The sequence below is a fragment of the Suncus etruscus genome, chromosome 3 (genome assembly GCF_024139225.1).
Source record: "Suncus etruscus isolate mSunEtr1 chromosome 3, mSunEtr1.pri.cur, whole genome shotgun sequence".
Classification (NCBI taxonomy): Eukaryota; Metazoa; Chordata; class Mammalia; order Eulipotyphla; family Soricidae; genus Suncus; species Suncus etruscus.
In genome coordinates, this window is record NC_064850.1 from 8,682,004 (window position 1) to 8,709,190 (window position 27,187).

Here is a 27,187-nt window from a genome sequence, read left to right on the forward strand (position 1 = left end):
ACATATGCGCACTGCAGGCCAGGATGAGTTGGGTCTGCTTCCTAAGCAGAACAGGCAGTGGAGGTAAAAACACTTGGTGGGCAAGATAAATGTCCTCAGTGGGCTGGATATGGCCCACGGGCCATAGTTTGAGGACCCTTTCGTAATCTAGCCCGAAGGCTCTTTCTACTTAGCTCTCTTAAACTTGGTCTTCTCTGTTCTTTTTTGGTTTTTCATTTGTTTGTTTTATTTTTGGGCAACATCGGGTGATGCTCAAGGATTACTCCTGGCTATGTGCTCAGAAATAGCTCCTGGCTCATGGGACTATATGGGATACCAGGGATCAAACCAAGGTTCGTTGTGGATCTGCCATGTGCAAGGCAAACGCCCTACTACAGTGCTGTCGCTCCAGCCCTTCTCTGTTCTTTTTGATCCTTGACTTCACTTTGAGTTGATCACTCACTCATGGTCCTCTAGTGCTCTCGCATAGAAATGTCTAAGTTGGCTTTGATTTTGGGATCCTTATTGGGCAAAAAACCTCATAATTATCCTCTCAATGTGTTTCCAATTTTCCTACAGGTCAATGAGCTCAAGCCCTCCATGCAGTCTGTGTTACAGGAGTGGAAAACGTATGATAAACTCCTTGATGAAGTGAATGTGCTAACGATCCGATTCTGCTACTGTGTGGAGCAGAGCAAGCCTGTGGTCTTGTCCTTGGAGGCCTTGCAGGGCCAGGTGCAGAGCTTACAGGTAGACCATGTTTCTGTGGTGGGAAGTTCCCAGTGGAACAGACACCTTTGATTTGACACTTTCTATAGAGAAACACAAAACAGTCTCTTAAATAGCACCATCAACAATTTAACTTGAGAGAGAGAGAGAGAGAGAGAGAGAGAGAGAGAGAGAGAGAGAGAGAGAGAGAGAGAGAGAGAGAGAGAGAGAGAGAGAAAAGAAAAATGGCTGCCACAGAGACAGACAGGAAGTGGGGGGAAGGTAAGGAGTAGAGTGAAAGGGACACTGGGAACATTGGTGGTGGAAAATATGTATTGGTGAAAAGTGTGGGATAGTGTATGACCAAAACTCAATAATTAATAACTTTTAACTGTGGAAAAGTCTAGCTTGAAATTCTGAAACTAATCATATGAGTCAAATGAGGAGAACTCTTCAGATAATGTCCATAAAATTAGAAAAGAATTTTCTATGTTTGTCTTCACAATTTAAAGATGTCTAAGTTTTTAAAGATGTGTAAATGTTTAAAGATGTCTATACATGTGTGTGTGTGTGAAAGAGAGAGAGAGAGAGAGAGAGAGAGAGAGAGAGAGATTTCTTTTTCTTTTGCTCTCCAAGATCACTCCCAGTGGGACTTGTGGGACCATATGTAATGCTGGAAATCAAAAGCAACTTAGCCAGATACAAAGTAAATTCCCTACTGCTGTACTATCTCTTTAGCCCCCTCTTTATATTTTTTTATAGATTAACCCACTTCTAATAAGTTTCGAATGTTAATATTGTAGTGATATAGGAGGGACTTGGAAGTTTCCAGGTCATTGTAGAAGTAATTGTTCTGCTGTCTTTTCTCAGTCTCTTCAAGATGAAGCTGAGAGCAGTGAAGGGAGTTGGGATAAACTCCACGAAGTTACTCGAAAGCTCGAAGATTACTGTCCTTCAGTTGCTGAAATAATCAAAAAGAAATGCCAGGATATCTATACAAGGTATGCTTTAAGATCTAATTTAAATAATAGCTTGGAGGGGCCAGAGTGATAGCATAGCAGTAGGGTATTTGACTTGCACGCAGCTAACCCAGGACGGATGGTGGTTCGATTCCTGGCATCCCATATGGTCCCCTAAGCCTGCCAGGAGTAATTCCTGAGTGCAGAGCCAGGAGTAACCCCTGACCATTATGTACAGCCATTTTTATTTAACTTACTTTTTAAATCAATAACATGAAAAATAATTGGGAAAGGAAGGCAAAGTCTAAGGGTCTATATATAAAACAAAATCAGTTTATTTTATTTCTATTGTGCTATATCAGAAACAAGATGCTACTGTAAATGGAAAATAAATTGATGTGTCCAGAAATTAAATATTTAAATACTGCCCCCTCAATAAGATAGAAGTTTCTCTCAGTTACTGTCCCATGGGTTATTCAGTTTACTGTATCCTCTGTTTTTTCCTGAGATGTTTATAACGCAGTAAATATTTCTTAATACTCAGACATTTTGTTAAGAAGTACAAAATCAGTGAAATAACTGATTTCCAAATTCTATGTATATAATAGTGATACCTTTAGTATAAAACAAAAAGGGGCATTCAGCAATGTCTTCTTAATGACTCATCTGCTGCTGATCATTTACTGGTAGAGTGTATATGACTTTATGCTTTGTGAGTAAGGGAAATGGTGGTATGAGATTTCTTATCTTCTTGTCACCCTGACAGATGGACCCAGGTGAATCAAGACATTGCAGACCAGTTGCAAAAGGCTCAGAGCCTTCTGCAGCTCTGGAAGGCCTATGATAGTGCTCATGCTGAAGCTGTGGCCAGACTGGAACTACAGGAGGCAAAGTACCAACAGCTGGCAAACATTAACATGTCTAGAAACAATCTAGCAGAGATCCTGACCCCAGCTGTGCAGGACTTAAAGGTTGGTGTAGCAGCCACTGGGAAAGCCCAAGTCAGGGTGACCCTACACACAACCTGGATCAGAGGACTAGACAGAACACAGCGATCAGGATACGTGATCTTGAGCGGTTATGTGGAATATGGGCAAGGCTAGGGTGTGTAAGGTTGAGAGACCAGGTGGCAGCACAAAGACTTGATCTTGGCAGCTGGGAAAGGACATCTCCCACCACCTGGTCCCAAGTGTCCCCCTTTCATTCTGCTAGGTGAATCTCTAAAGTATATGTCTTCTATGAAGTCTCAAATAGAAGTCAAGGTTTCTTGGGCTGGAGAGATAGCGGTAGGGCGTTTGCCTTAGACGCAGAAGGACAATGGTTCGAATCCCAGCATCCCACATGTTCCCCTGAGCCTGCCAGGAGCGTTTTCTGAGCATAGAGCCAGGAGTAATCCCTGAGCAAAAAAAAAGAAGTGAAGGTTTCTCAACTGAATGTATTTGTCTAAGAACAATAGGTATTAAATTTCCTGCTGTAGATATAATCATGAATTCACTACCATCTATATAAGGCTTTACTGTAGGGATGCTGAGTAAATAAATATTTACTGAGTAAACTAAATAAATAAATAAAAACTAAACTAAAGGGGCTGGAGCAGTGGTGCAAGCAGTAGGGCGTTTGCCTTGCACACACTAACCCAGGACAGACTGCAGTTCTATTCCCCAGCATCCCATATGGTCCCCAAGCCTGGAGCAATTTCTGAGCACATAGCCAGGAGTAACCACTGAGTGTCACCGGGTGTGGCCCAAAAACTACCCCTCCAAAAAAAAATTTCACTCTTGGCGCTGGAGTGATAGCACAGCGGTAGGGCATTTGCTTTGCATACGACTGACCTGGGTTTGATCCTGGGCGTCCCATATGGTCCCCCAAGCCAGGAGCCATTTCTGAGTGCATAGCCAGGAGTAATCCCTGAGCATCACCTTGGGCCACGGTGTGCCCCCCCAAAAAAAATTAATATTCTCAAATCAATCATCCTACCTAAAGCATTAAGATTTAAGAAAATTCCATCAATCAAAATTCCAATGACATTCTTCACTGGCTTAAAATAAGTTCTACTAAGATTTGCATGAAAATTTAAAACTCACCTAAATAGCCAAAATGATTGTAAGGGGGAAAAAATGAGAATAACCACAGTGCAGTGTGATACAGAAATCAAGATAAACTCTTAGGTCAGTGTAACAGAACTGAGAGCCCCGAAATAAACCCTTAGCTTTATAGACAGTTATCTATGCCAGAGTGGCTGAATATATGAAGTAGAGCAAGAAAAGTCTCTTCTACATTGATTCTTAAAATGCAATCAATATAAAAACCCAAAATATTCTGCAGAACACAAGGTCTTCTTCTCTGCTTCAGCCCCAGGCTGGTTAAGCAAATAAATTTAACACTAGACAGATTAATAGGAGTTAAAACCCAAATTTAGTCACCTAGATATAGAAAATGTTCATAGTTCTAAATACTAGAGTACATGTGACAGAGTGGGGATTTATATTCTGAGTGAATCAATGAAACAGAACCCTGGGGTATCTGGAAGAGATATTGGGGACTATTAATAAGAAGGGGATTATTTCATTTGGCAAAGTAGGTGTTAGAGATGTTTATTGCCCCATCTTGGATGCCATATTTCACTTCATGACCAACCCACTACATAATCATCGCACCATGTTTTTAAGTAATGCCAGCACAATTTAAAACAAGTAACAGAGAAAAAAAGACTTCTTGTGATGGTCACATCCTGCTGTTTTTTTTTGTTTTTGCAAAAACATTTGTCACGAAATCTGTGATGATCCTTCAGTGAAGTGTGGTGTTTTTTCAAATAGAAAAGTTATTTCTGGAGATTATCCTAAATTCATTTGCTTGCCTTAAAGTCAGGGCAAGTCAGTTTCTTTTGAGATCCACAGAGCCTGAATCAACCTCAGTTGAGCATGTCAAGGTGACACATAGAAGAAGAAGTCTATATTGAACATTTTGGGGGAGGCTTATCCTTCAGTTGAGTCATAAGAAATATTAAACACACTCCAATCCAAATGATCTTCAGTTTCTATAACATAAAAGACCCAGCTCTGTGATTTAGTTCTAGTTCTGTTTCAGTTCTTACATGACAGTTTTCAAAACAGCACCTGTGTTGTGCATCAAACAAAGAAGTTTCGATTTCTCAGCTCTTTGAAATAATCAATAACTGTCAAAATATCCCACATGCCAAATTTCCAACTCCCCATGACTGGGTCTGAGGTAGAGTTGCCATGCTCACCTCATGGTTTCTAAATCTCCCAATTCAAAACCTCTCTTTATTGACCAGATCAAACCCAACCCATAGGGGAAGGGTCCAGTGAGAGACAAAAGTACCTTTCAAACTAATCTAGTTTAGTCTAAGTAGATTTTTACATGTCAAAGTGATTGGTGAAAAGGAAAGAGGAAACTGGGAAAATGCCTTTGTTTTGGGTAAGACCAGTGTTCCAACAAATAACAAAATCTCCTGCCCCAGATATCAGGTCAGAAATTCTCACTATGCTGGGAGCAGTAGAAGACAGAGATTGATGCGATATAAAGAAGAAGAAATAAGTTTCTGTTCCTTTCTTCCCGCAGGAGCTGCAGCAAGACCTGCAGAAGACCAAAGCAGCTTTCCTTCAGAACTCAGCTCTCCTGCACCGTCTCCCCACACCTGCAGAGGGCAGCACGCACATGCCCCTCTGTGGTCAACAGCACTGCCTCCGGAGGGTGTCGTACCTGGAAAAGATGCTGCTTGTGAAAGCCAACGAGTTTGAGGTTCATCTCCTTTTTCCGTTAAACTTGTTTTCCCAAATGTTTGCACCCTATTCCCAATCCCTTGGATCTCATAAAGTGCTAGTTATCCTGCATTGTGGGGGCCTCCTTAGGGGACCTGCAGAATAAAGATACCCTGAATAAAGATACTTGTTTACGACCTAACAAGATCCTTCAATCACAGGGGCAATGGCCAGATCTTAAGCAAACACTTCTTTTTTGTTTATTTTTGTGTGTTGGGGGCAACATCCAGCCATGCTTGATGGCTCCCTCTAGAGAAGGCTCATTTCCTGCAATGGTTGGGGGTCATGGAATATTGGGGATGCAATCTCAAACTCCTACACATAAAGCCTGTGCTTTGAATTAATGCTCACACCCAAACATTTCTTTATTTGAACATTTCTTTGAAGTGAGATTTGATATTAAATACATTGTTTGGCTCTCACAGTTTTTTATATTTCCAAGTGGGATAACTGAATCGCTAATGAAAGCATGATTTATATGATGTTTTTATTCATCTTCTGAAAAGTCTTTAGTGAAGAGGTTGCCCAAGAAAAGATTAATGGGACCATTGGGGCTCCATGAAGCTGGTACTTTTCAGTGTCAGCAAGGAAAAGGATTTTTTTTAAATAACTTTGAGGTAGCCAGGGTATTTAGTACTCCTTTTCTGGAAGCCTGGGGGACCCCTTCAAGCAATTAATCCATTCATTCTTGAAGGCCCAGTGCCTTGCCAAAGGCATGAAGTAAAATTAAGAGATTCTAAACATACATCTCCAAATAGTCAATATTATGGCAAGTTGATGAGAATTAGAAATGAATTGAACTTTTATCCTTCAGTGCTCCCTTGAACACCCCTAGGGGTCTCTCCTAACAATTAAGCCAGGAATACCCCTGAGCATCATTGAGTGTGGCCCACCCCACCCTACAATTCTGTATATATGCATGTGAAAATAATTTCTCTTTTTGGGGGGAGTCCACATCTGGCAGGGTGCAGGGGCCATTTAGGACGCAAGGGATTAGACTCATACAAGGTAAGCATCCTAATGCTACACATCCCCAATTTCTAATGAAACCCTCTTTGTCTAGTTTGTTCTATCAGAATTCAAGGACTTTGAGGACCAGCTAGAATCTTTAAAAGATGTTATTATTCGTGAAGATGAGAATTTGAATGAACTCTATCAGCAAGAGAGAGAAGAAAATCCTGACCTACTCCTGGTATTGCTAATTGGTTCATAAAGGTTTAAACTCATAGAATAGAAAATAATTATTGTTGCATTATAGATTCTGTTTGTATTATAACTCTTTTTACCCTAGCCCCCCCCTTTTTTGCATTGTAACACTTAAGCATAGTCATTTACCAAATCTGTCCTTTTCTCTATTGTCTAAAAGAGTATGACAACATAGGAATTCTATAATGCTCTAAAGTAATTTTAATAGATTTTAACATCTTGGCCTTTGCCAGTTCCTTTCAAAACCCAAACAATAGCAAGTATTTAATTACAGTAGTTGAATATTTCCAAATAAAGATACACAGAATAGATGAAATACCCTATTATATTAATTATACATATAATTATCCTTTATTTTTCTTGAAATGTGTAGTGTAGTTAACATAAATGATCAGAAGAAATAAATATGGGGCCGGGTGGTGGCGCTAGAGGTAAGGTGCCTATCTTGCCTGCGCTAGCCTTGGACGGACAGCAGTTCTATCCCTGGCATCCCATATGGTCCCCCAAGCCAGGAGCAACTTCTGAGCGCATAGCCAGGAGTAACCCCTGAGCGTCACTGGGTGTGGCCCAAAAACAAAAACAAAAACAAAACAAAAGAAATAAATAATACTTATCTTGCAAACTCCTAAAGACTAATACTCAGTCTTAAGCCAAAAGTCAGAAATTTAGATTTAACACAGTCTAGACCATCACATCACCTATTTTGGTAAATAAGAGTTTATTTAATAATTAAATAAAAGGGAAATTTTGTTTTGTTTTTCTACTTTCTGGTTGTTGTTTTTTTTTATTTTTTTGGTTTTTTTGCAGTCTGCCCTTTCATTTATGTATTGTCTGTGTAAAATGGGTAGAAGATGAAGGTATGGGGCCGGAGAGATAGCATGGAGGTAAGGCGTTTGCCTCTCATGCAGGAGGTCATCGGTTCGAATCCCGGCGTCCCATATATGGTCCTCCCGTGCCTGCCAGGAGCAATTTCTGAGCCTGGAGCCAGGAATAACCCCTGAGCACTGCCGGGTGTGACCCAAAAACCACAAAAAAAAAAAAAAAAAAAAAAAAAAAAAAAAAGAAGATGAAGGTATAATCTAGAGCAGAGGTTCCCAAACTTACTTGGTCTACCTTTCCGAGATTATGTGTATTTACATACATACATACATACATATGAATATACATATATATATATATATATATATTCTTCCAAATGTACCCTGTGCCCAAAGATACTATCCCCGGACGGTTCTGTACCCCCTGGGGGGTGATCTTGCCCACTGCTGGGGGTAGAGGGAGCCACTGATCGAGGTGTGTCATGTCATCCAGCAATTGGAAATTTGATTTTTCTCTATAGACTTCTGTACTGGCACTGACGGCCCAGGCCCCCAAAGTTGAACATTTGAATGAAGTCAGCCTCAAGCTCCCACTCAGTGATATAGCCACAAAGACATTGCAGAATGTGAACCGGCAGTGGATTAGAGCCACGGCCACAGCACTGGAGCGCTGCAGGTGAGAGCCCAGGCCCAACTGTTCCGTCCCCACTTAGGACAAATTGATGCTTAGACCTTAAACTTGTTTGTGTTTCGAAATCTTTGTAGTGAACTTCAGGGAGTTGGATTGAATGAAAAGTTTGTGCACTACTGTGAAAAGTGGGTCCAGCTTTTAGAGAAGATCGAAAGGGAACTCCTGGTGAATCTTGCCCACAGCTTCCCAGCCCTCTTGGAACAACAGAAAACCTACGAGGTAAGCCCTTGCCCTCTGCCAGCAAGGCATCCTGCCTCAGGGGAAGAGACCGGAAATGAGAGACTTAAGTGACAGTGGGAAAGCCTGTAACATATCAGTACCTATGGCGTGTAGGTCTTGAACAAGACTGATGTGTCAGTTGTTCATTTGTAAAATTGACACACTTTTCATAAATTTAGCATTTCTTTTACTGCTCTATGCTTTCAGTAATTTAAAAAAAAAGGCCTATATGTACACAAAAGGTAGAATTATTGAGTTCAACTTTGCTCCAGAGAAAGCAGACATTGTACCACGGGGTGCAAATGCACTTTAACATATCTTTGCATTTTCGTGGAATAAATTCTCTAAAATATAGAACCCTCTGGTATAATGATTACAGTATTATGAATTTAACAGCTCCCAATTTTGCTTACAGTTATAGGAAGCAAATTCTGAATTTCAGAACTTTGCCTCTTTTGGTCACCTTAACTTTATGTAACTATCTTATAATGACAGTGTTAAAATGATTCCGTGAAAGTGAAATTTATCCATTCAAAAAAACTGACTGGTAGGGGCTGAAGCAATAGTACAGCAGGTAGGGCACTTGCCTTGCATGCAATTGACCCAGATTTGATCCCCAGCATCCTATAGGGTCCCCTGAACACTACCAGGAATAATTCCTGAGTTCAGAGGTAGGAATAAGCCCTGAGCTCAATCAGGAGTGGCTGTACCACTCCTCCCACCTCCATTTTTTTTAATTAAAAAAAGTAAAATAACACCTGACTGGCTAGACCTTTTCATATCTGACTTTCTTCCTCTTCAAGCAGATAGGAAATATTGCCGCCAGATCTGTTTGTTTCCAAGATTACTCTCACCAGTGATATTTATGCTGGGGTTGAGCATTTTGTCAATGTTAAGCTCGAATGATTTGAAACATAATAATTTCCTTTATTCTTCTTGAGCCTCAATTTTAAGAGATTTGTCTTAGATTTAATAATATAAATTCTCCAAGTTGACGCTGCTTATCTTAACTCCTATACAGATGTTAGAAGCTGAAGTGTCTATAAACCAAGCAATTGCTGATTTCTACGTCACTCATTCTTTACAACTCCTGGACACAACTGAAAGAGAAAATAGGTAAGCAGTATTGACACCTGTGACAGTTGGGGTTTGGGAGGTGTCCAAGGTTGGGCTACCCCCTGTGGCAGTGGCAGTGGCCCCAGCAGGTCCTTCTCTGGACACTCCATTAAAATGAGGTCTTGCTATATGGCCATCAATTCTTCAGGGCACTTCTCCTGGGGAAGGTGGAATTAGCAGACCAGGCACTATCCCAAAGGAATGAGCTATAGTGTTTACCTATATTGGCCATCTGAAGGTGTTCTGTCATTAATACTCCGTTCCTAATGGCAGGTAATGCTGTCAGAGTTGTGAAAGAAAAGATTTCTTCCTGGGCTTTGTGCCTGACATTGGAGTCACTGGGTAATAGTAATCTGGCAGAGCAGTGTCCTAGATGTCACCTCTAGTAGACCTGTTCAGGTAGCTGGGAACCAAGAGGTTCTGGCCTCTTGCAGACACCACTAGATGGCCATCTGCCTCAGGTTATGTATTCTTCCGAACAGTGCACCCATCCCTAACTCTAAATCTTTCCGAGTATCTCTTCAGAGAATCTCTTTAAAAGTAATTAAAATTCCTAAGCCTCTTTCTTCCAAGTTCCAAAGCATTAACTTTCAAATTTTTTAATGAAATATTAATTTTAAGCTTGTTCCAAGATAATAAACTGGTTTTGGTGTGATCAGTACAAGAAAGTGTGACTATCCTTGTAATAAATGAAAGATCTTATCATGCAAAAAATATGAATACCTATCTGGGAAAGAAGTCACTGAGCAGTTACAGGAAGCATGACCTTTATTGCTGAATTTCCATGAAAAGTTTTGAAGTACTGAAGAGCGTTACCAAGGGACTGTTTGTGCTTTTATCCTGGGTTAGTGTTTTGTTTCCATACAGCATTTGGTGTGATGGGTTTCAAACTTTGGTTAGTTTGAGAAAATGTTGGTTACACCAGTCACATGCTAAAAGCTTTTCTCAGTCCACTCACCCCCAAGCTCCCCCATCATATTTAAGTGAAACAATGAAGGATTAGAATTTATTTTCCCATACACACTGAGGATTGTGTAGCAATGCTAAGTTTCTATTATGCGTTGATAGTTATTTATTTCGCCTTTATGTTCCTGTCTGAATTCACATGTATCTGTTTTTCCCAAGCCCGGAATTTGTTTCCAAGTTCGCAAGGCTGAAGGACCAATGGCAGGCAGCTGCCTGGGGCATCGGACAGAGGAAGAACAACATCGACAAGCTGGTGAGACAGTGGAAGTCCTTTATCTCCCCTGAGGCAGCTTTGCTTCGTTTCCTCACCAACACCCGCCACCTACTGTCGGCAGTGAAAGACCAGGATTGCTACAGCCTCTGTCAGGCCAGGAGTCTACTCCAGGAGCTAAAGGTAGTGTGTGTGAACATATGGTCATTCCGGCAAAGTGTGTTTGTATATGATCTCTATGGTGGAAGTGGACCATAGCCCAAACATTAGAGATCTGATACCCATCCCACCCATTCATCCAGAACTAGTGACAGTTTGGGGGGCTGGAGGAATAAGAATAAAGTGAATTAGGATGCACTCCAGGGAGATAATACAGTAGGTTACTTACCTTGGTGAGATAAAGTAAGATACTTACCAAGATAGGACACTTACCTTGCAGGCAGCCAACCTGGGTTCAGTCCCCCAGAGTCCCATGTGGTCTCCTGAGCCCCTCCAGATATGATCACTAAGCTCAGAGCCAGGAATAAGCCCTGAGCACCAGTGGTCCTGGCCCCCCAAAAATGAAGAAACAGATGGAGGGATGGCTTCAGCCCTTTGCATAATTTCCTAAACCCTAAATGATTCTTTAGTTGATTCTGTTTCCCTTCCCTATTGTTGCAATGGCTAGAAATTAACACACACTTAGATGCCATGCTCACACACAAGGTTGTAGAATGCACCAGAAGTCATACCTTCAGCTCTGAAGCTTGCCTATAGTGGATCCCAAACAGTAGAGGACACAGTGATGGTAGTGCAGGCCCTTTTGCCACTGAGCCATTCCCAGACACCCCCTCCTCAACAAGTTGTTTGATGAAAATAGGACTGTCAGGATTAGCAGGCCATTTCCAGGGCATGTTCCATTTAGGCATTGAACCACCATGGGGGGTAGGGGGACAGGATATGCTCAGGATCACTCCTGGCAAATGTTGGGATCAAAATGAAATTGGCCCCATGCAAGGCAAGTGGTTTTGCACTCTTAACTGAAGGAAAACAGTTAAACCCAACTCAACTCTCTGAAATCCTCTCTTCGCTTTCTTCATTCATTCGATCTTTCTTCATTCAATCTTCAGGGACTGATACCAGCTCTGAGCTGGCCACTGATAGAAGTGTTGGATGTTTGGGTAGACTAAGAGAATAAACATGCTCTCAGGGATCTGACTAGATAAAGTAATAAGTAAACAAGAAAATATTAGATTATATTAAAGAATATTGTTATTAAAACAAGATTGGGTAGTGATTTTTGATTGAGTAGTTTCTGGGAATATGATATAGAACTTGAACCGAGTGTTCAAGCCAGAATGGGTTTCTGTCCCAGGCCTGCATGTCACCATCAGGGGTTCAAGTCCTGGTGTCCATTTATCCTGACACTACAGGATGCTGCCTTGGAGGGTTCCCCTATTACAGGGCTGTACTGCCAGGAATGGCCCTTGAGCATCACTCTTCAACATTTTAACACCTGTGGACTAGCAGGGTTGTGCATTCCAGGCCACCGGATGACAGTTCTTATCAAGAGGGTAAATCGGTGATTTTTTTCCACCTTTCTACACGGGCAGAGCAGCACAAGTTCATGAGCCAATGACTGAAGAGCACTGCCCTAGGCAATGATCCTCATTGGATTAAGCCACAAAACAATGTAAGATGAAGTCTCCATTTCTGGCTTGAGTTTCTAGGTGAATTCTGTGCTGGGGACAAGATTAGGAAAGAGTAGAAATTCTGCTGGCTGTTTGCATAGTGAGCTGGCTAAGGGACGTACCTAAGCAATACTATTAGGACAAGCATGTAATACTGTTTGGATATCAAGTCATGGACCCCCCTTCCCTCTCCCTTCTCCCATTTTCCCTTTCCCCTCTCCCCACTCTTCCTATTCCTTCTCCCCACTCCCTCTCCCTTCTCCCCTCTCCCCTCTCTTCCTTATGCTCAGTTTCTTTGCATTTGATTACTATTTTTTTGTTTTGTTTTGTTTTTGGGTCACACCAGGCAGTGCTCAGGGATTAATCCTGGCTCTATGCTCAGAAATCGCTCCTGGCAGGCTCGGAGGACCATATGGGATGCTGGGATTTGAACCACCATCCTTCTGCATCGAAGGCAAATGCCTTACCACTGTGCTATCTCTCTGGCCCCGCATTTGATTATTTCAAACTTCTCAGAATCAACTTCCCAAATCAATGCTGCAGTGTTTTGTTTTTTATTATAATTATCCGCTTCCTTTGAGGAAAACATTTATATTATGTCCACCTTGAGATATTTGAAGATGAAGAATCTTATTTAGAACAGGTAACAAAGAAAACTGGGCCAGAACTATAGTATAGTGAGTAGAATATTTGCCTTTTGTACAGCCAACCAATGGATCCCTGGTGCTCTATCTATAGTACCCAGAACCCCACCAGGAGTGATTCCTTAGTCCAGAGATAGGAGTGCGCCCTGAGCACAGCCAAGTATGGTCCAAACACCAAAGAAAACAAAACTAATTCTTTTTCTCAGGAAACCAAGTGCTTTTTGGATGAAATCATTCATTTCAATCTCTTGTAAAGTAAGATACTCGAATTGTTTGATACTCAAATTGAATTTTTAAAGTTGTTTCCTTAGTGCATATAATAATGCACATTTAATGCATAAGGCTCATAGTAACCTTAACTATATACTTTTTTTTTTTTTGTATTTGGGTCATACCCAGCAGTGCTCAGAAGTTATTTTTGACTCTGCTCAGGAATCACTCCTGGTAGACTCAGGGACCATATGGGATGTCACTAATTAAACCCAGGTCAGCTACATGCAATAAATAGCCGTACCCACTATACTGTCACTAGAGACCCTATACTTTTTTTTTTTTTTTACCTTTTTCAAGTGTCTCCTTTTAAATATGTTTAGCATAGTGTCACATTCTATTCCTGTAGATTAAGAGTAAATTTACCTTTTTGTCTGTTTATCGGGGGTGCCCACATCCAGCAGTGCTTGTGTTATTTCTGGCTCTGCACTCAGGAATCATTCCTGGCAGGTTTGAGCGATAATTTTTGAGTGATACTGGGGGTTGAGCCCCAGTCGAACATATGCAAGACAAATTCCCTTTCCTGCTATACTATCACTCTAGCCCCCAAGAGTAAGCTTACTTTTGTATCATGATCATGAATATTTGCTCTTAATTTCAAGTCTGACACTATAAGTATTTTCTTTATAGTCAATCCATTTATCATGCATACTTTTATGGTGTGTGGTTTTTTGTTTTTGTTTTTATTTTTCCTGTGTTCAGTCACTACACTAAAAAATCTGTTCTCTAGCCAATTCTTAAAGAGCACATCAGTTGATGCATAGTAAGTATGCTGTCTCTCAGGGTAAAACATTATTTTTGTGTGTGTGATTGTGTCTATATTCTCAGCAAATTTGTCTCAGATTTAAGAAAATTCTGAGGTAAAACAAGACAAATAGACACAATCACACTTGAACACAACCATCGAGGCTTCAGTCATTTTCTTTTTTCTTTAGGATAAAGAAATTCATCTTCAGAGATGGCAGACCACCTATACCCTGACCCTGGAAACTGGAAAAAATTTACAGGAAACAGCAGACCTGGAAACTAAAGAATCAATAAGCCTGAGAATCTGTCAACTTCAAGACAGTTGGAAGGACACAAAGCTGCAAGTAGAAGAACTAAAGAAGTACCTCCAGAATATGCTAGAGGTAAATTCATTATTTTCTTTTCCACCCATGATAAGCAAGTACAGTATTGGATGTAATATAATCAGTGTTTGTTCTGAATATAATTAGTGATATTGAACTCTATAGAATTTTTATTGTATGAAGATAAGAATAATTTGGAAAATCACTTTATTGGAATTTTCCAAGAAACTTTGAGTTCTACTAATCAATCCTTGTGTCATGTCAATTACTAAACATAAAATAATAATAATATGAATAATAAATTCAATGATAAGTATATAAATATATGAGCTTCCATTTTTATGTTTACTTTTTTCTTTTTGGTTTTTGGGTCATACCCGGCAACACTCAGGGGTGGCTCCTGGCAGGCTCAGGGGACTACTTGGGATGCCCGAATTTGAACCACCACCCTTCTGCAATCAAGGCAAATGCCTTACCTTCATGCTATCTCTTTGACCCTTTTATGTTTACTTTAAAAAAAATAGAAAACTTACTCATTCTCAGTGAAAGTCCAATTCAGTTCAATTCATAAAACTAATGGTCTGCCTTTAAGTACATGAAAATAAATATAGTACTCCTTCATCTTTCTGCTGTCACCAGAAAGAGAATGTACTTTTCTCGGTAGGTGAATTTCCCGGATAGCTTATGGTAAGAACCAGAAATATCTAATTTTGAGTCATTAGTAGAAAAATCATTATCATTTTGCTGTGCTAAAATATATAAAGTTGTTCTCAAGAATTCTGAGCTACTTTGAGCTATGGCTCACTCAATAATATTTTTTGAGTTCTATATAATCTTTATGGGTTTTTCTTTCTTGCTAACATTATGCTATTTTGGGGGTTTTTTTTGGGGGGGACCACACCCATTTGATGCTCAGGGGTTACTCCTACATTATGCTATTTTTGCTTTTGTTATTCAAAGCATACTTGTTCCTTCCAGTCCATTTCTAACCTGTTAAGTATATCAGGTAACTGAGCTTTATTCAGATTCTGTCTGCATAAGGAATAAATATATACTGTTAGGTCCTGCGAATCTCTATTATAAATAAGAAGGTTTCATGTTGGGCATATATGATCGAGGTGAAATGTATTAACTAGCAAACATTTGTTTTCCATCTACCTTGTTAATAAGCATGATGGTAAATATAGTTTTGTGAAAAGACTAAATAGTTTCTGTTTTCTTCTTGGTTGTTTTTCAGATAATTGATGTTACTAGACAGTTTTTCTCTCTCTCTCTTTTTTTTTTTTTTTTGGAGGGGGGGTACACCTGGTAGTGCTCAGGGGTTATTCCAGGCTCTCTGATCAGAAATTGCTCCTGGCAAGCTTTGGAGACTATATGGGATGCTCGGGATTGAACCCAGTCTATCCTGGGTCTGCCATTTGCAAGGCAAATGCTCTACCTCTATGCTATCTCTCTGGCCTCCAGTTAACTTCTCTTATATAAGATATTATCAAGGAATCAAAACAACCCAAGTGTGTTTAGGTATCACTTTTACTGAGGAATAGAATAGTCTTTAGTTTTAGTAACCTGAGGAATAGAATCCATTTATGAGCACCCTTCAGTTGAAAATACAGCTGCGTGCTGATTCATATGAAGCTTAAGGGAAAGACATGGTATAAAAACAATGGCATTGGCAGAGAAGCTGTGCGCTTAGGTTAATTTTTCTTTGTTGTTTTGTTTAGGGGGTCACACCCATCAGTGTTCAGGATTTACACGTGGCTCTGTTCTGAGATTACTTCTAGTAGGGATTAGGGATCATATGTAATGCCAGGGTTTAAACCAAGGTGTTCAAGGCATGAGCCTTAACCCCTGTACCATCTCTCTGACCTGTTTCCCATTTTAAATGTGATAGTAATGTTTCTCTGTCTGCCTCCCAAGGTTAGTATCATTGAGATAATGAAATTGAAAGATTCGGACGTCCTAATCTAGCTGCCCGACACAGAGATGCTCACACACACACACACACACACACACACACACACACACACACACACACACACATCAGAACTCACCAGACCACCGTCCTAATCTAGCTGCCCGACGCAGAGATGCTCACACACACACACACACACACACACACACACACACACACACACACACACATCAGAACTCACCAGACCACCTGTTCATAGCTCTGTACCAGGCAGGATGAGGAGTCCTGGGTGGCTCGCCAAATGAAAGATTCAGACGTCCTAATCTAGCTGCCCGACGCAGAGAAATGAAGAGGCTGAGGTCCCAGAAAAGCTTTGAAAAGTGCTTTAATACTGACCATTCGGAATGGCCAGGGTCAATGGATTTCCAGAATAGGACCGGAACCAAGAGACCTCGTGGTTTCCCAGTTCCCCCCTTATATAGGATGGGAAGTGGGAGGGGAAGGAGAGTCCTTGAGGGCTGGACTTCCACTACGGTAACACGAATCATTGGTGAGGTAGGGGTAAAGGCGGGGCCAAGGTAGTGATGACTTCCCTTTTCAAAATGAATGAATGAATGAAGCAAGGTTAAAATGCTTTGGAGAGTCAGAGAGATACTACTTGCCTTGCATAAAACTGACCCAGTTCAGTCCCCAGCATTGGAAGTAGTCCTCTGAGCATCACAGGGAGTGAGCTTTAAGCATAAAGACTGGGGTAGCCCTGAACACAACCCCAAAATCCAACCCCTGGCCAAAAAAAGTATTGTGTAAGCTGTCCGGTGATTTATACAGAAGGTGACAGCTATGGTAAGAAGTAGAGAGTGCAGCAGTGATAGGGTGTGTAAAGCCAATTGTTAGGGTCCAAGTTGACCACCCGCATTGGCACTGAGAGTCGGAGACCACCTCTGATCATGCAAGATGCAAAAGGGAGTTTATTTGGCTAGCCCAGGTCCCAGTATCATCCAACCAGTGGAGGTGACCTGGGCCCCAAGTTAACTCTTTGAACAGTTTAGATAGAGATTTACAGGCTTCAACAATTCACGCATTTCATTGGTTAAGACAATAATGCAAGCATTTCATCCACTTGAACAGAAATCACATCAAAAATCACATCAGGCTCAGGGTTGATGTCGCAACTTATTGCTGACTCAACTTTGTGTGAAGGCTTCCTTGTGTGGTGGAACATGTCCTTATCTGGTGGAACATTCGGACCCACCTAGTTCCTCTCTTTCAGATGAACAGGGAGGGCCGTGCCCTTTACAGAGTACATTTTGCAGTTTTATCTTCGGGTTAATATCCTCTGCCTAGGGGGAAGTTGTAAAGTGGAAAAATACTTTACAGTGGCTTTACTGAGGGCTTGGGATACCTTGGTCCTAGGCCCAGGGGGCTTTGGTTCTCACACAAATTTGTTTTAAGGGGGAAGGAAAAGAAGACAAGAAAAGTGGTGAATGCTTTGTGACGCTATCAGTGCCGAGGTCTAAGATACTAAACATTAGTCCACGTGGCACAAATACTTCAGATTTGAAATATCTCTAAGACATGTTTGGGATATGGGGTGAGAGGAAGAAATATTTCGAAGCCTGTGCCTTTCCAGTGGTTGAAATGAGTAGTTCTTAAATCCACCAAGAGGCTTTCAACCAAGCCAGTGTCCTGTCTGCTCCTTGAGCCTAGAGCTTCGTGCGACTTAGAAAAGGAAGAGAGCCATTGCGTGCATAAGTGAGTTTTTCTATCATTAGGTGCGTTCTTCACTAGCCAAGGACTTACCCATTTTAATCCTATTTCCAAACAGACTTGGGAGCAGTGTGAAAAGAAAATCAAGGAGCTGAAAAGCAGGCTGCGAGTTTTAACAGCGCAAAGTAAAGAGCCTCTTCCAGAACTTCATGAGGACCTCCATAAAGAAAAAGAACTGATCAAGGTATTCACATCTCGAGTAGTTTGCCGTGTAATCTTTTAACTGCAATTTGAGAAGCTGGAGTGTGTGTCTCTCTCTTAGCCGAAACTCAGGTTTGGTTTCATCATCACTTGAAGACATTTTCACTTCATCTCTTATCTAGTCTCAGAAGGAAAGAGGTGTGTGTGTTTTTTTTTAACCTGTGTGTGATAATGAGAAAAACATATATTGTTTTGTTTGGGAGCCACACCTAGCAATTCTCAGGGGTTATCCTGATTCTGCACTCATAAATTACTCCTAATTTATTACATAATTACTCCCAATACTCAGGGTATCATATGGGATGTCAGGGATCAAACTCTGGCTGAACACATGCAAATGCTCTCCCTACTGCTGTGCTATCTGTCTGGCTCCTGAAGATGAGAAAACCTTTTTGTAGAAATCCGCTTCTTAAACTCTTGAGGGGTTTGCCCTGCCGATCCTCTTTCTGCTCCTCCTCTGTCATGTGCGATTTGAAGTCTGAGATTACATGAAAATATGGTCCTTTCTGGGGCCGGATGGTGGCGCAAGGGGGTAAGGCCTTGCCCGTGCTAGCCTAGGACGAACCATGGTTCAATCCCCCGGTGGCCCATACGGTCCCCCAAGCCAGGAGCGATTTGTGAGCGCATAGCTAGGAGTAACCCTGAGTGTCACGGGGTGTGGCCCAAATGCCCCCCACACCAAAAAGATGGTCCTTTATCAAGTGAACTCATCTTTGAAATGAGATTAAATCATGGAAAGAGTTCATTTTACTAACAAATAAGTAGGGGGATTGTTGCTTGTGCTGATATTACTGTTGGTTTGGGGTCACACTTGACAGCACTTGGGGGATAGTCCTTACATAGCATTCCCAAGATTGTTTTGGTTTTTTTAGGGGGGTTGATTTTTGGGCCATTTCTAGCAGTACTCAGGGGTTACTCAGGGTTCTGCACTCAGAAATCGCTCCTGGATCAGGGGGACCATATGGGATGCTGGAAATTGAACGTAGGTCCGTCCCAGGTTGGCCACATGCAAGGCAAATGCCCTACGGCTGTTTTATGGCTCCAGACCCCCAAGGTTGTTTATGACAGTGCTTAGGACAGGGGTCTTCAAACTTTTTAAAGTGGGGGCCGGATTACGGTCCCTTAGAGAGCTGGAGGGCCGGACTATATGAGCTACTAATTCCTACTCACACTGCACATATCTTATATAAATAAAATGAAAACCATTTATAAATAAACAGATCACGCACCAGTATTTCAATGGGAACTGTGGGCCTGCTTTTGGCTAATGAGATAGATGGTCAATGTCCAGTTCCATATTTGTTACTGCCAGTCATAACAAGTGATGCAAGTGGGCATCAGTTAATCTTGATCTGGTTGGAGATTTCAGATGTTTCATTCTTGAAAAAGTCTGTTCACAGGCATAAGTGCTACCAAAGATGGTTACCATTTTGAGTGCATGGTTCCTAATATTTGGATATACACTGAATGTATATGCTAGCAGGTATCTTGGCAACCAAACAGTGCTCACTGCTGGCGGACCGGATCAGACTCCTCTGCGGGCCACATGTGGCCCGCGGGCCATAGTTTGAAGACCCCTGGCTTAGGATCAGACCTAGACTGCAAAGAACATTCTCCAGCTTCCTCTTTAGCCCTCAAATTTGCATTTTCATAAACTCTTCTGAACGATATTCTGCCTGGTTTATATCACTAGCAAAAACTAGTCTTTGTGGAACACAGGCAAGCTTACAAATAAGAATTTGGATGAATATAATTCCCAGATCAAATACTCCTCATCTCTCTTTCTTTGCTGTAACTTTGCTGTTTAAGACATCAAAAGCCTTTTAGAATGTTGGGGTTTTTGTTTGCTTGTTTCTTCATTTAGTATTCAATAGAGAAAAAGAAGTAAAAATGAGTTATTTCTGTTTGTGCCAGAAAGTAGTACTTTTTTCCCCTTTGTCTTTTTTATTTTATTGTAAGAAAACTTAGCATGTAAAAAATGTGTCTAGTTTAAGTGATTTTCATGAGACCATCACCCAACTGAAAAAAATATTTGGTGCTGTGTTCAGGGGCTTGCCTCTCTCTCTCTCCTCTCTCTCATTCTCTCTCTCCCTCCCTCTCTCTCTCTCCTCTCCCCCTTCTCTCCTTTCTCTTTCATATCTCTCCCCTTTCCTCTCTCCCCTTTCTCCCTTTCCTCTCTCCCCTTTCTCTATTCTCTCTTCCCTTCTCTTTTCTCTCCCCTTCTCCCTCTTTCCTTTCTTCTCTCCTCTATCTACTTTCTCCCTCTCTCTCCTCTCCTCCCCCTTCTTTTATTTTCTCTCCTCCTTTCTTTCCATCTCTTTCCCTTTCTCCCTCCTATCTCCCTCTCTCCCCCCTTCTCTCTCCTACCCCATTCTTTCTCTCCTCTCTCCCTCTTTCTCTCCCTCTCTCTCCTCACATCTGGTGGCGCTCAGAGGTTTACTCCTGACTCTGTCCCCAGAAATCGCTCCTGGAAGGCTCTAGGGACCATATGGGATGCTAGACGTGCAAGACAAGCGCCCTACCCTCTGTGCTATCGCTCCAGCCACCCCCCTTGGGGGTCCGGGGGAACTTACATTCTCAATTATCTTCAATAATTATAAAATTAGAAGTGTTTCTTTCCCAAGAACTTAATTTTTTTTTAATGATTACACAGCCAAGAGAAAAAGGAGTTTCTTGCCACAACTCTACCAATTATTGAGGAATGATTTCCCCTCTCTCCCTCAGTACTCATTCCTTTCAAAAATTAACCCAAACCATTTCCTTTGCACTGACTCTGCACCAGGCGCCCCAGCACTTCTTAGCTGTTTTAAATGGGACAAAAAAAGTTTTGTAACTTTCTAAATAACTAGTTTGTGACTTTGTACCTTTGTTAAAGAGTCTCAGAATTCAGGTGGTGGCTGGGTAGGGGACAAGGTTGCAAGATTCCAAAAACACTTTCCCCTGCAGAAAGAGACCTGCAGGCCTTCACCATAGGAGTAATCACATAAGAATCATAAGGAAATGATAAGAGGCAGAGAAGAGTTTTCCAGGGAGAATAGGTGGATAAAAATCGGCCAATCAGCACCGACTCTGCCGCCGTGGGGGTGTCCCTGGTGCAGGCCCCGCCCCCTAAACTGGCCTCCCCTCCCCCAGAATCCTATCCCAGGCTAAGCCTCCAGGTTAGAAAACCACCGCTGCTGGAGATGAAGTTTTTGTTTTTGTTTTTTTTCTTCTTCTTCTTCCCTTTCCTTTCCTTCTCATGTTTAAATGCAGGAGCTCGAGAACTCTCTAAGTAACTGGAATCAGAACTTGAAAGAACTCCATGCTATAAAGACCCACTTAGCCCAGCACATTCTTGGGGAAGACTTGATGATTTTGAAGGAGCAAATAGAGCATTTGCACAGACAATGGGAAGATCTCTGCTTGAGGGTAAGTCTGCTAACTTAGGGGCTCATCTGTTTCTGGAGTTTTTTGTTTTGTTTTATTTTGTTTTTGAAATGCCTCCCAAAGCCTGAGGAAATAGAAAGGGGCTTAATTGCCTTTTAGCAAAGGAGGCCCTATTCTTGTTAAAACCCAGCCAGTCGCTTTTCTTTGAGAAGGCAGCAGCACAGTTTAAAATAACATCTGACCCTTTGTTTCTCCAGCCCTAAATGCTGGGACTTTGCTCACTTTTAATGAGTTTTTCTAAAAGTCACCCTGAGTGCGAGGGTGGGGGGATTTGCCCACTAGGAGTAGCTTGTGGGCACGCTGAGTTGGCTTGTATAAATAACAAAAAACTTAGATGTGTATATTAGAAGCCGGAACGGCTAAGTGGTCTTAGGTCCAGTGGGAAAGCAGTTTCTCTCTTGGGTCCAAAAAAACTGCAGGAGGCAGGCCCAGATCGGAGGGAGGAGAACTCTGCATTCATATGCAACTTGTATTTGTTTTGAGCATCTGGCTTTTTGAGTGACCTGGAAAAAAAAATACCTGGGAAGAGCCTTATTCTCTTCTGCATATTAGGAGCTGGACTGTAATAAGACAATTAAAGTATTTGTTGGGGGATCCGAATGGAATTTAGAGTTCAGTGGAATTTTGTTTCAAAAACAGACAACAGTTATATGGAAAAGAAATTCCTTCCTCTCGTTCTTTTTTTTTTGTTGTTTTGTTTTGTTTTTGTGTGTGTGTGTGTGTGTGTGTGTGTGTGTGTGTGTGTGTATGAAAGAAATGTTTGAGGAGCTGAGGTTTGCACATTAGAATGCATTTTAATAAAATATCTTACTAATTATTTAATAGAACATTCAGTGGTACAGAGTTTTAACTGCTCTTGTTTCACCTAAAAGAAAGAGTTTGGCTTGTAAAAGATATTCTAAAAGTTTAGGTAGAAGCAGAGACTAGAGCCCAGATGTTCCTAATTTTTTTTTTTTTTTGCCATTATGAAACCAATCAGAGTAAAAGCTGTGCCAAAGGGCACAATTTTAAAAAGCCAAGATCAATTCCCTGAGGAATGGAAATTCAAAACTACTTTTTCTGGGCTAGTTTTTTGGGGGGGTTTTGGGGGGAGGGGTAATTTTAACATATTTGACTGGGTGATTGTATGAGAATTAGGCATTCATTGCCAACTGAAAGAGCCAGAGGGGTTTTTTTTGTTTGCAAGTTTGAGTCAGGGGTAGGGAGTGGTTTGTTTGTACGGAGCAGGGGGAAAAGTTTTGAGAGTCAACCATAGTTTCCCCATCTGTAACACAGGTGTTAAAACATCCAGAGGCATTCTTTTGCACCTTTAAAATTCTGAAGATCTGAGGATTTTAAAACCAGTCAATGAGAGAAAGAATATTTTATATGTTTAGAAGAACATGTAAAAACATAATTGATTTCTTTCAATGTGTACTTATTTAGGGGCTGGAGAGATAGTGCAAATTGGGCACTTGCCTTGCATGTAGCAACCTGGGTTTGATCTCTGGCATCCCATATAGTTCCTCCAAGCCTACTAGGAATTATTCCTGAATGCATAGCCAGGAGTAACTTCTAAGCATCACTGGATGTGGCCTCAGAAACAAAAAAGGAAAAAAATAAATAAAATTTAACTATGTAAAGAGAAGTCCCTTGGCTATCTCAGCTCTGGGAGATAAAGCCTTATGGTTTATATACTGTAGAGTTTTTGAGGGCTGAGTCTGTTTACTGAAGATGATGTCTATTTGATTCTGAAAATTATACCCATAACTTTAGTGCTTAATGGCAAAATGAATTCCATGAATAAACTCTACATCATTTTGAGTTTTGCTTTGATTTTTAGAAAAATTTCACTAAAGGGTTAGTGCCCTTGATATCTGACTTATCTCCATAATAAGGTGTTAGATTTGTATTTGATGTAGACTATAATTTTCAAATTAAATACATAGGAAATTGACCTTAAGTAGAAATAAAGTTAGAGTCTTTTTCTTTTTAATAGTAAAGGATTCTCATCAAGTTGTAAATTAGCTTGCAGTGAGGAGTCATAAAAGTATATTAGAAGAACAAGGATTGGAAGACATTCTCTCAGGTTTCTGATTTAAAGTATGAGCTGAGGGCCCGGAGAGATAGCACAGCGGCGTTTGCCTTGCAAGCAGCCGATCCAGGACCTAAGGTGGTTGGTTCGAATCCCAGTGTCTCATATGGTCCCCCGTGCCTGCTAGGAGCTATTTCTGAGCAGACAGCCCGGAGTAGCCCCTGAGCACCGCCGGGTGTGGCCCAAAACTAAAGTATGAGCTGATAATGATAGGGATGGGTAGGGATGTAATTTATATCAAATGCTTCATTTTGGTCATCATGGATACGATGAAGTCAGGAAACAATTGTCAGCTACATTTTTATTTTGTAATTGGTTGTATGGGGGAGGCACAGCTGCTGATTCTCAGGGAATACTCCTCACTCTGCTGCTCAAAAATTATTTCTGGTAGGGGCCGAAGAGATAGCATGGAGACAAGGCATTTGCCTTGCATGCAGAAGAACGGTGGTTCGAATTCTGGCATCCCATATGGTCCCCCGAGCCTGCCAGGAGCGATTTCTGAGCTTAGAGCCAGGAGTAACCCCTGAGCGCTGCTGGGTGTGACCCAAAAACCAAAAAAAAAATTTTTTGCTAAAAAATTATTCTTGGTGATCTGCCTGTGGAAAGGGTTTGAACCAAGGTCAGCTGCCTGCAAGGCGAGTGCCCTGCCTGCTGTACTATCTCTCCAGCCCCCTGAAACATTTTATTTACTACACTTGGCAGGCTTGGGGAACCATCCGGGGTACCAGGGATCTAATCTGAGTCAGCCATGTGCAAAGCAAGTGCTTTACCTGCAGTACTAGCTAACCAGCCCCCACATTTTGTAACATTTTTATAATATTTATTAGGGTCTCACTTGTGTTGATGTTAAACTCCAAGTGCTTAACAAGAGAAAAGAGATTTAAGTCCTCAGGGCTTCTGATTAAAGTTAATGAAATTCTAATCCTTTTGATGGAATCAGAAGAAAGGAAAGGGAGCCAAATTTCTTTTCTTTTCACCTGTACTCAGCCGCCAATTATATTCTCCTTTTCAGGTGGCTGTTCGCAAACAAGAAGTTGAAGATAAACTCAATTCGTGGATTGTGTTTAATGACAAAAATAAAGAGCTGTGTTCATGGCTAGTGCAGATGGAAAACAAAGTTCTACAAACAGCAGATATTAGCATTGAAGAAATGATTGAAAAGTTACAAAAGGTAGGGATATCCTAGGTGGATATATGACTATCACAGAATTCTAAGCTCTTCACACACTCTCCCACACTCAAAACAGTATATTACCTTGAGATATGATTTCAGTATTTTAGAAGTTTAAAGGAAATTTCTCACTATCATTGTTCCTTTCCATGAAGAATTCCAGAGATCATTCTAGGTAGGTTTGATGCCCTACTGAGGCAAATTGCTTTATCTCTTGAGAAACTCTAGCCAGAGTAGGTGCTGTGCCCTCCTTTTAAATATAAGTCCGCACCCAAGTGAATTTGGTTTGTCTAGTGGTTAGAACTCAAGATCTTCTCTTGCAAAAAGGAAGAGATCAACAACATTTAGGTTTATAACTGAAATGTCACTTGTCTCCAGAAAGCAAGGTGATAGAGAGGGTATCTTTACTAAAGCTGCCCAGAATGCCAGCTCTCATACCTCAGGAATAACTCTTCATAAGACTCAGTTGTCTTCAGCTCCTAATGATGTTAGCTTAGAATCTGAAGAGAAACCAAGCTACTGAGTTAAGATAATAACTATTGAATGAAAAAGAAAAAGAACACACACACACACACACACACACACACACACACACACACACACACACAAGAAAATAACTACTGGAGCTATTATCTGATATTCAGTGTTTCTGCTAGGAGTGAAACCTGAGCACAGAGCCAGGAGTAAGCCCTGAGTGAACACTACTAAGGTGTGCCCCCCCCCCCCAAATAGGAAGGGAGGGAGGGAGGAAACTGTCTTCCATTTTACACTAGTATCGAATTGTCATTCTTCCACTTTGCAACATCTCACCAAAGAGTTTCCTTCACGAACTTGACAGTTCGGGGAGTTAATGTTTGCTTGTTTTCTGGGTCACATCCAACAGTTCTCAGAGCTTACTCTGCTCAAATTATGAGATTTTAGAGCTTGAACATAGTCTTGCATTCCAATCAAGCTCCAGTTCATTGAGCTGTCTCCCTAGTCCTTGGAAAGACTTTCAAGAAGTGACTGTGTTTATGGTTAATGAAAAGAAAATGAGTTTCCAGTAGTGATTCAAGCTCTGTGTTTTGGTGCCTTTGCTAGGACTGCATGGAAGAAATCAACTTGTTTAATGAAAACAAGCTACAGTTAAAGCAAATGGGGGATCAGTTGATGAAGGCCAGCAACAAAGCAAGAGCCGCTGAGATTGACGACAAGCTCAATAAAGTTAATGATCGCTGGCAGCATCTTTTTGATGTTATTGAATCAAGGTAAGAACTAGCCTATTGATGACCCCTGATCCTTGGGTGGAGTAGTCCACTCTCACACTTGACCTTTAAGGCAAGACAGCAGTTTTATAAACTTAGTTATATCAACTTAAAGAGGCAAAGATAGGTTTGCTCGGATCTGGAGCAGAAGGACGAGACAACTGGAATAAAGTTTAATACTTTAATCCATCTGCCAACAAGGTCTCACACTGGTCAGCCAGGGCCATTTCCTGAAGGAGATGAGCCCACCCAAGATCATGAGAAAGATTATATAAGGATGGGATATAGGGAGGTTCTAGCTTTCTGAAGATCTTTAAAATGATTGGCTATTGTCTAGGGCAGTGGTCCTCAAACTATGGCCCTCGGACCACATATTGTATTTGTATCTGTTTTGTTTCTTCATTGCAAAATAAGATATATGCAGTGTGCATAAGAATTTGTTCATAAGTTTTGCTTTTACTATAGTCGGACCCTCCAATGGTCTGAGGTAGCTTGGGGTGGGGGGTCTATGGAAATTGACTTGTGGAGACCTAGCATGTAGCTTACACTATGTGGTTCTTACAAAATGGCATCTCTCCCTGCTCAGAACCTGAGAAGAAACCTGCCATGTGGCCTTTACAAAATAGCATCTCTCCTTATTCAGCACTCAGCTCCCAACAGGTTCAAACAAAAAATTATGAGAACCAGAGAGTACAGGGTTAAAGCCAACCTGGGTTTTATTTCTGGTACCACCTGTGGTTTCCCAAGCACAACCAGGAATGATTCTTGATCACAGAGTACTAAGTGCTGGGGCTCCAGTCCTTAAATTGTGCTAGATGTAGTAGATATGACCCCAAACCCCACTCCCCAAAACAAACAACACAAATTTTTATTTCAATATTGGGAAAATATATATGTCAGCACACCCCACTTTAATTTTTTTCTTTAGTATAAAATTAAAAATGAACTAAATTTGAATTGGACATTTCATTTGAAGAGATCCTGTGAGCAGTAGTTTTTTTTTGGAGATTTTAATTGTTCTCAGATTTGCATGGCCCCCAGTTTCTAACCTGTTCCCTGCTGTATGTGGCAAAAGTGGGTCGA

General features: G+C 41.2%; 1 protein-coding gene across 1 annotated transcript in view; it reads left to right on the forward strand.

Moving 5' to 3' along the window:
- The window catches only part of SYNE2 (spectrin repeat containing nuclear envelope protein 2), a 273,877-nt gene that overhangs the window by 201,938 nt on the left and 44,752 nt on the right, over window positions 1-27,187 (forward strand). The window contains exons 79-92 of the mRNA XM_049770287.1: window positions 559-729; window positions 1,558-1,688; window positions 2,413-2,617; window positions 5,229-5,408; window positions 6,492-6,620; window positions 7,974-8,128; window positions 8,218-8,362; window positions 9,384-9,478; window positions 10,604-10,838; window positions 14,175-14,369; window positions 18,047-18,172; window positions 21,442-21,597; window positions 24,702-24,860; window positions 25,941-26,107. Coding sequence (XP_049626244.1) covers window positions 559-729; window positions 1,558-1,688; window positions 2,413-2,617; window positions 5,229-5,408; window positions 6,492-6,620; window positions 7,974-8,128; window positions 8,218-8,362; window positions 9,384-9,478; window positions 10,604-10,838; window positions 14,175-14,369; window positions 18,047-18,172; window positions 21,442-21,597; window positions 24,702-24,860; window positions 25,941-26,107 — 2,249 coding nt within the window. The remainder of the gene's footprint in view (window positions 1-558; window positions 730-1,557; window positions 1,689-2,412; window positions 2,618-5,228; window positions 5,409-6,491; window positions 6,621-7,973; window positions 8,129-8,217; window positions 8,363-9,383; window positions 9,479-10,603; window positions 10,839-14,174; window positions 14,370-18,046; window positions 18,173-21,441; window positions 21,598-24,701; window positions 24,861-25,940; window positions 26,108-27,187) is intronic.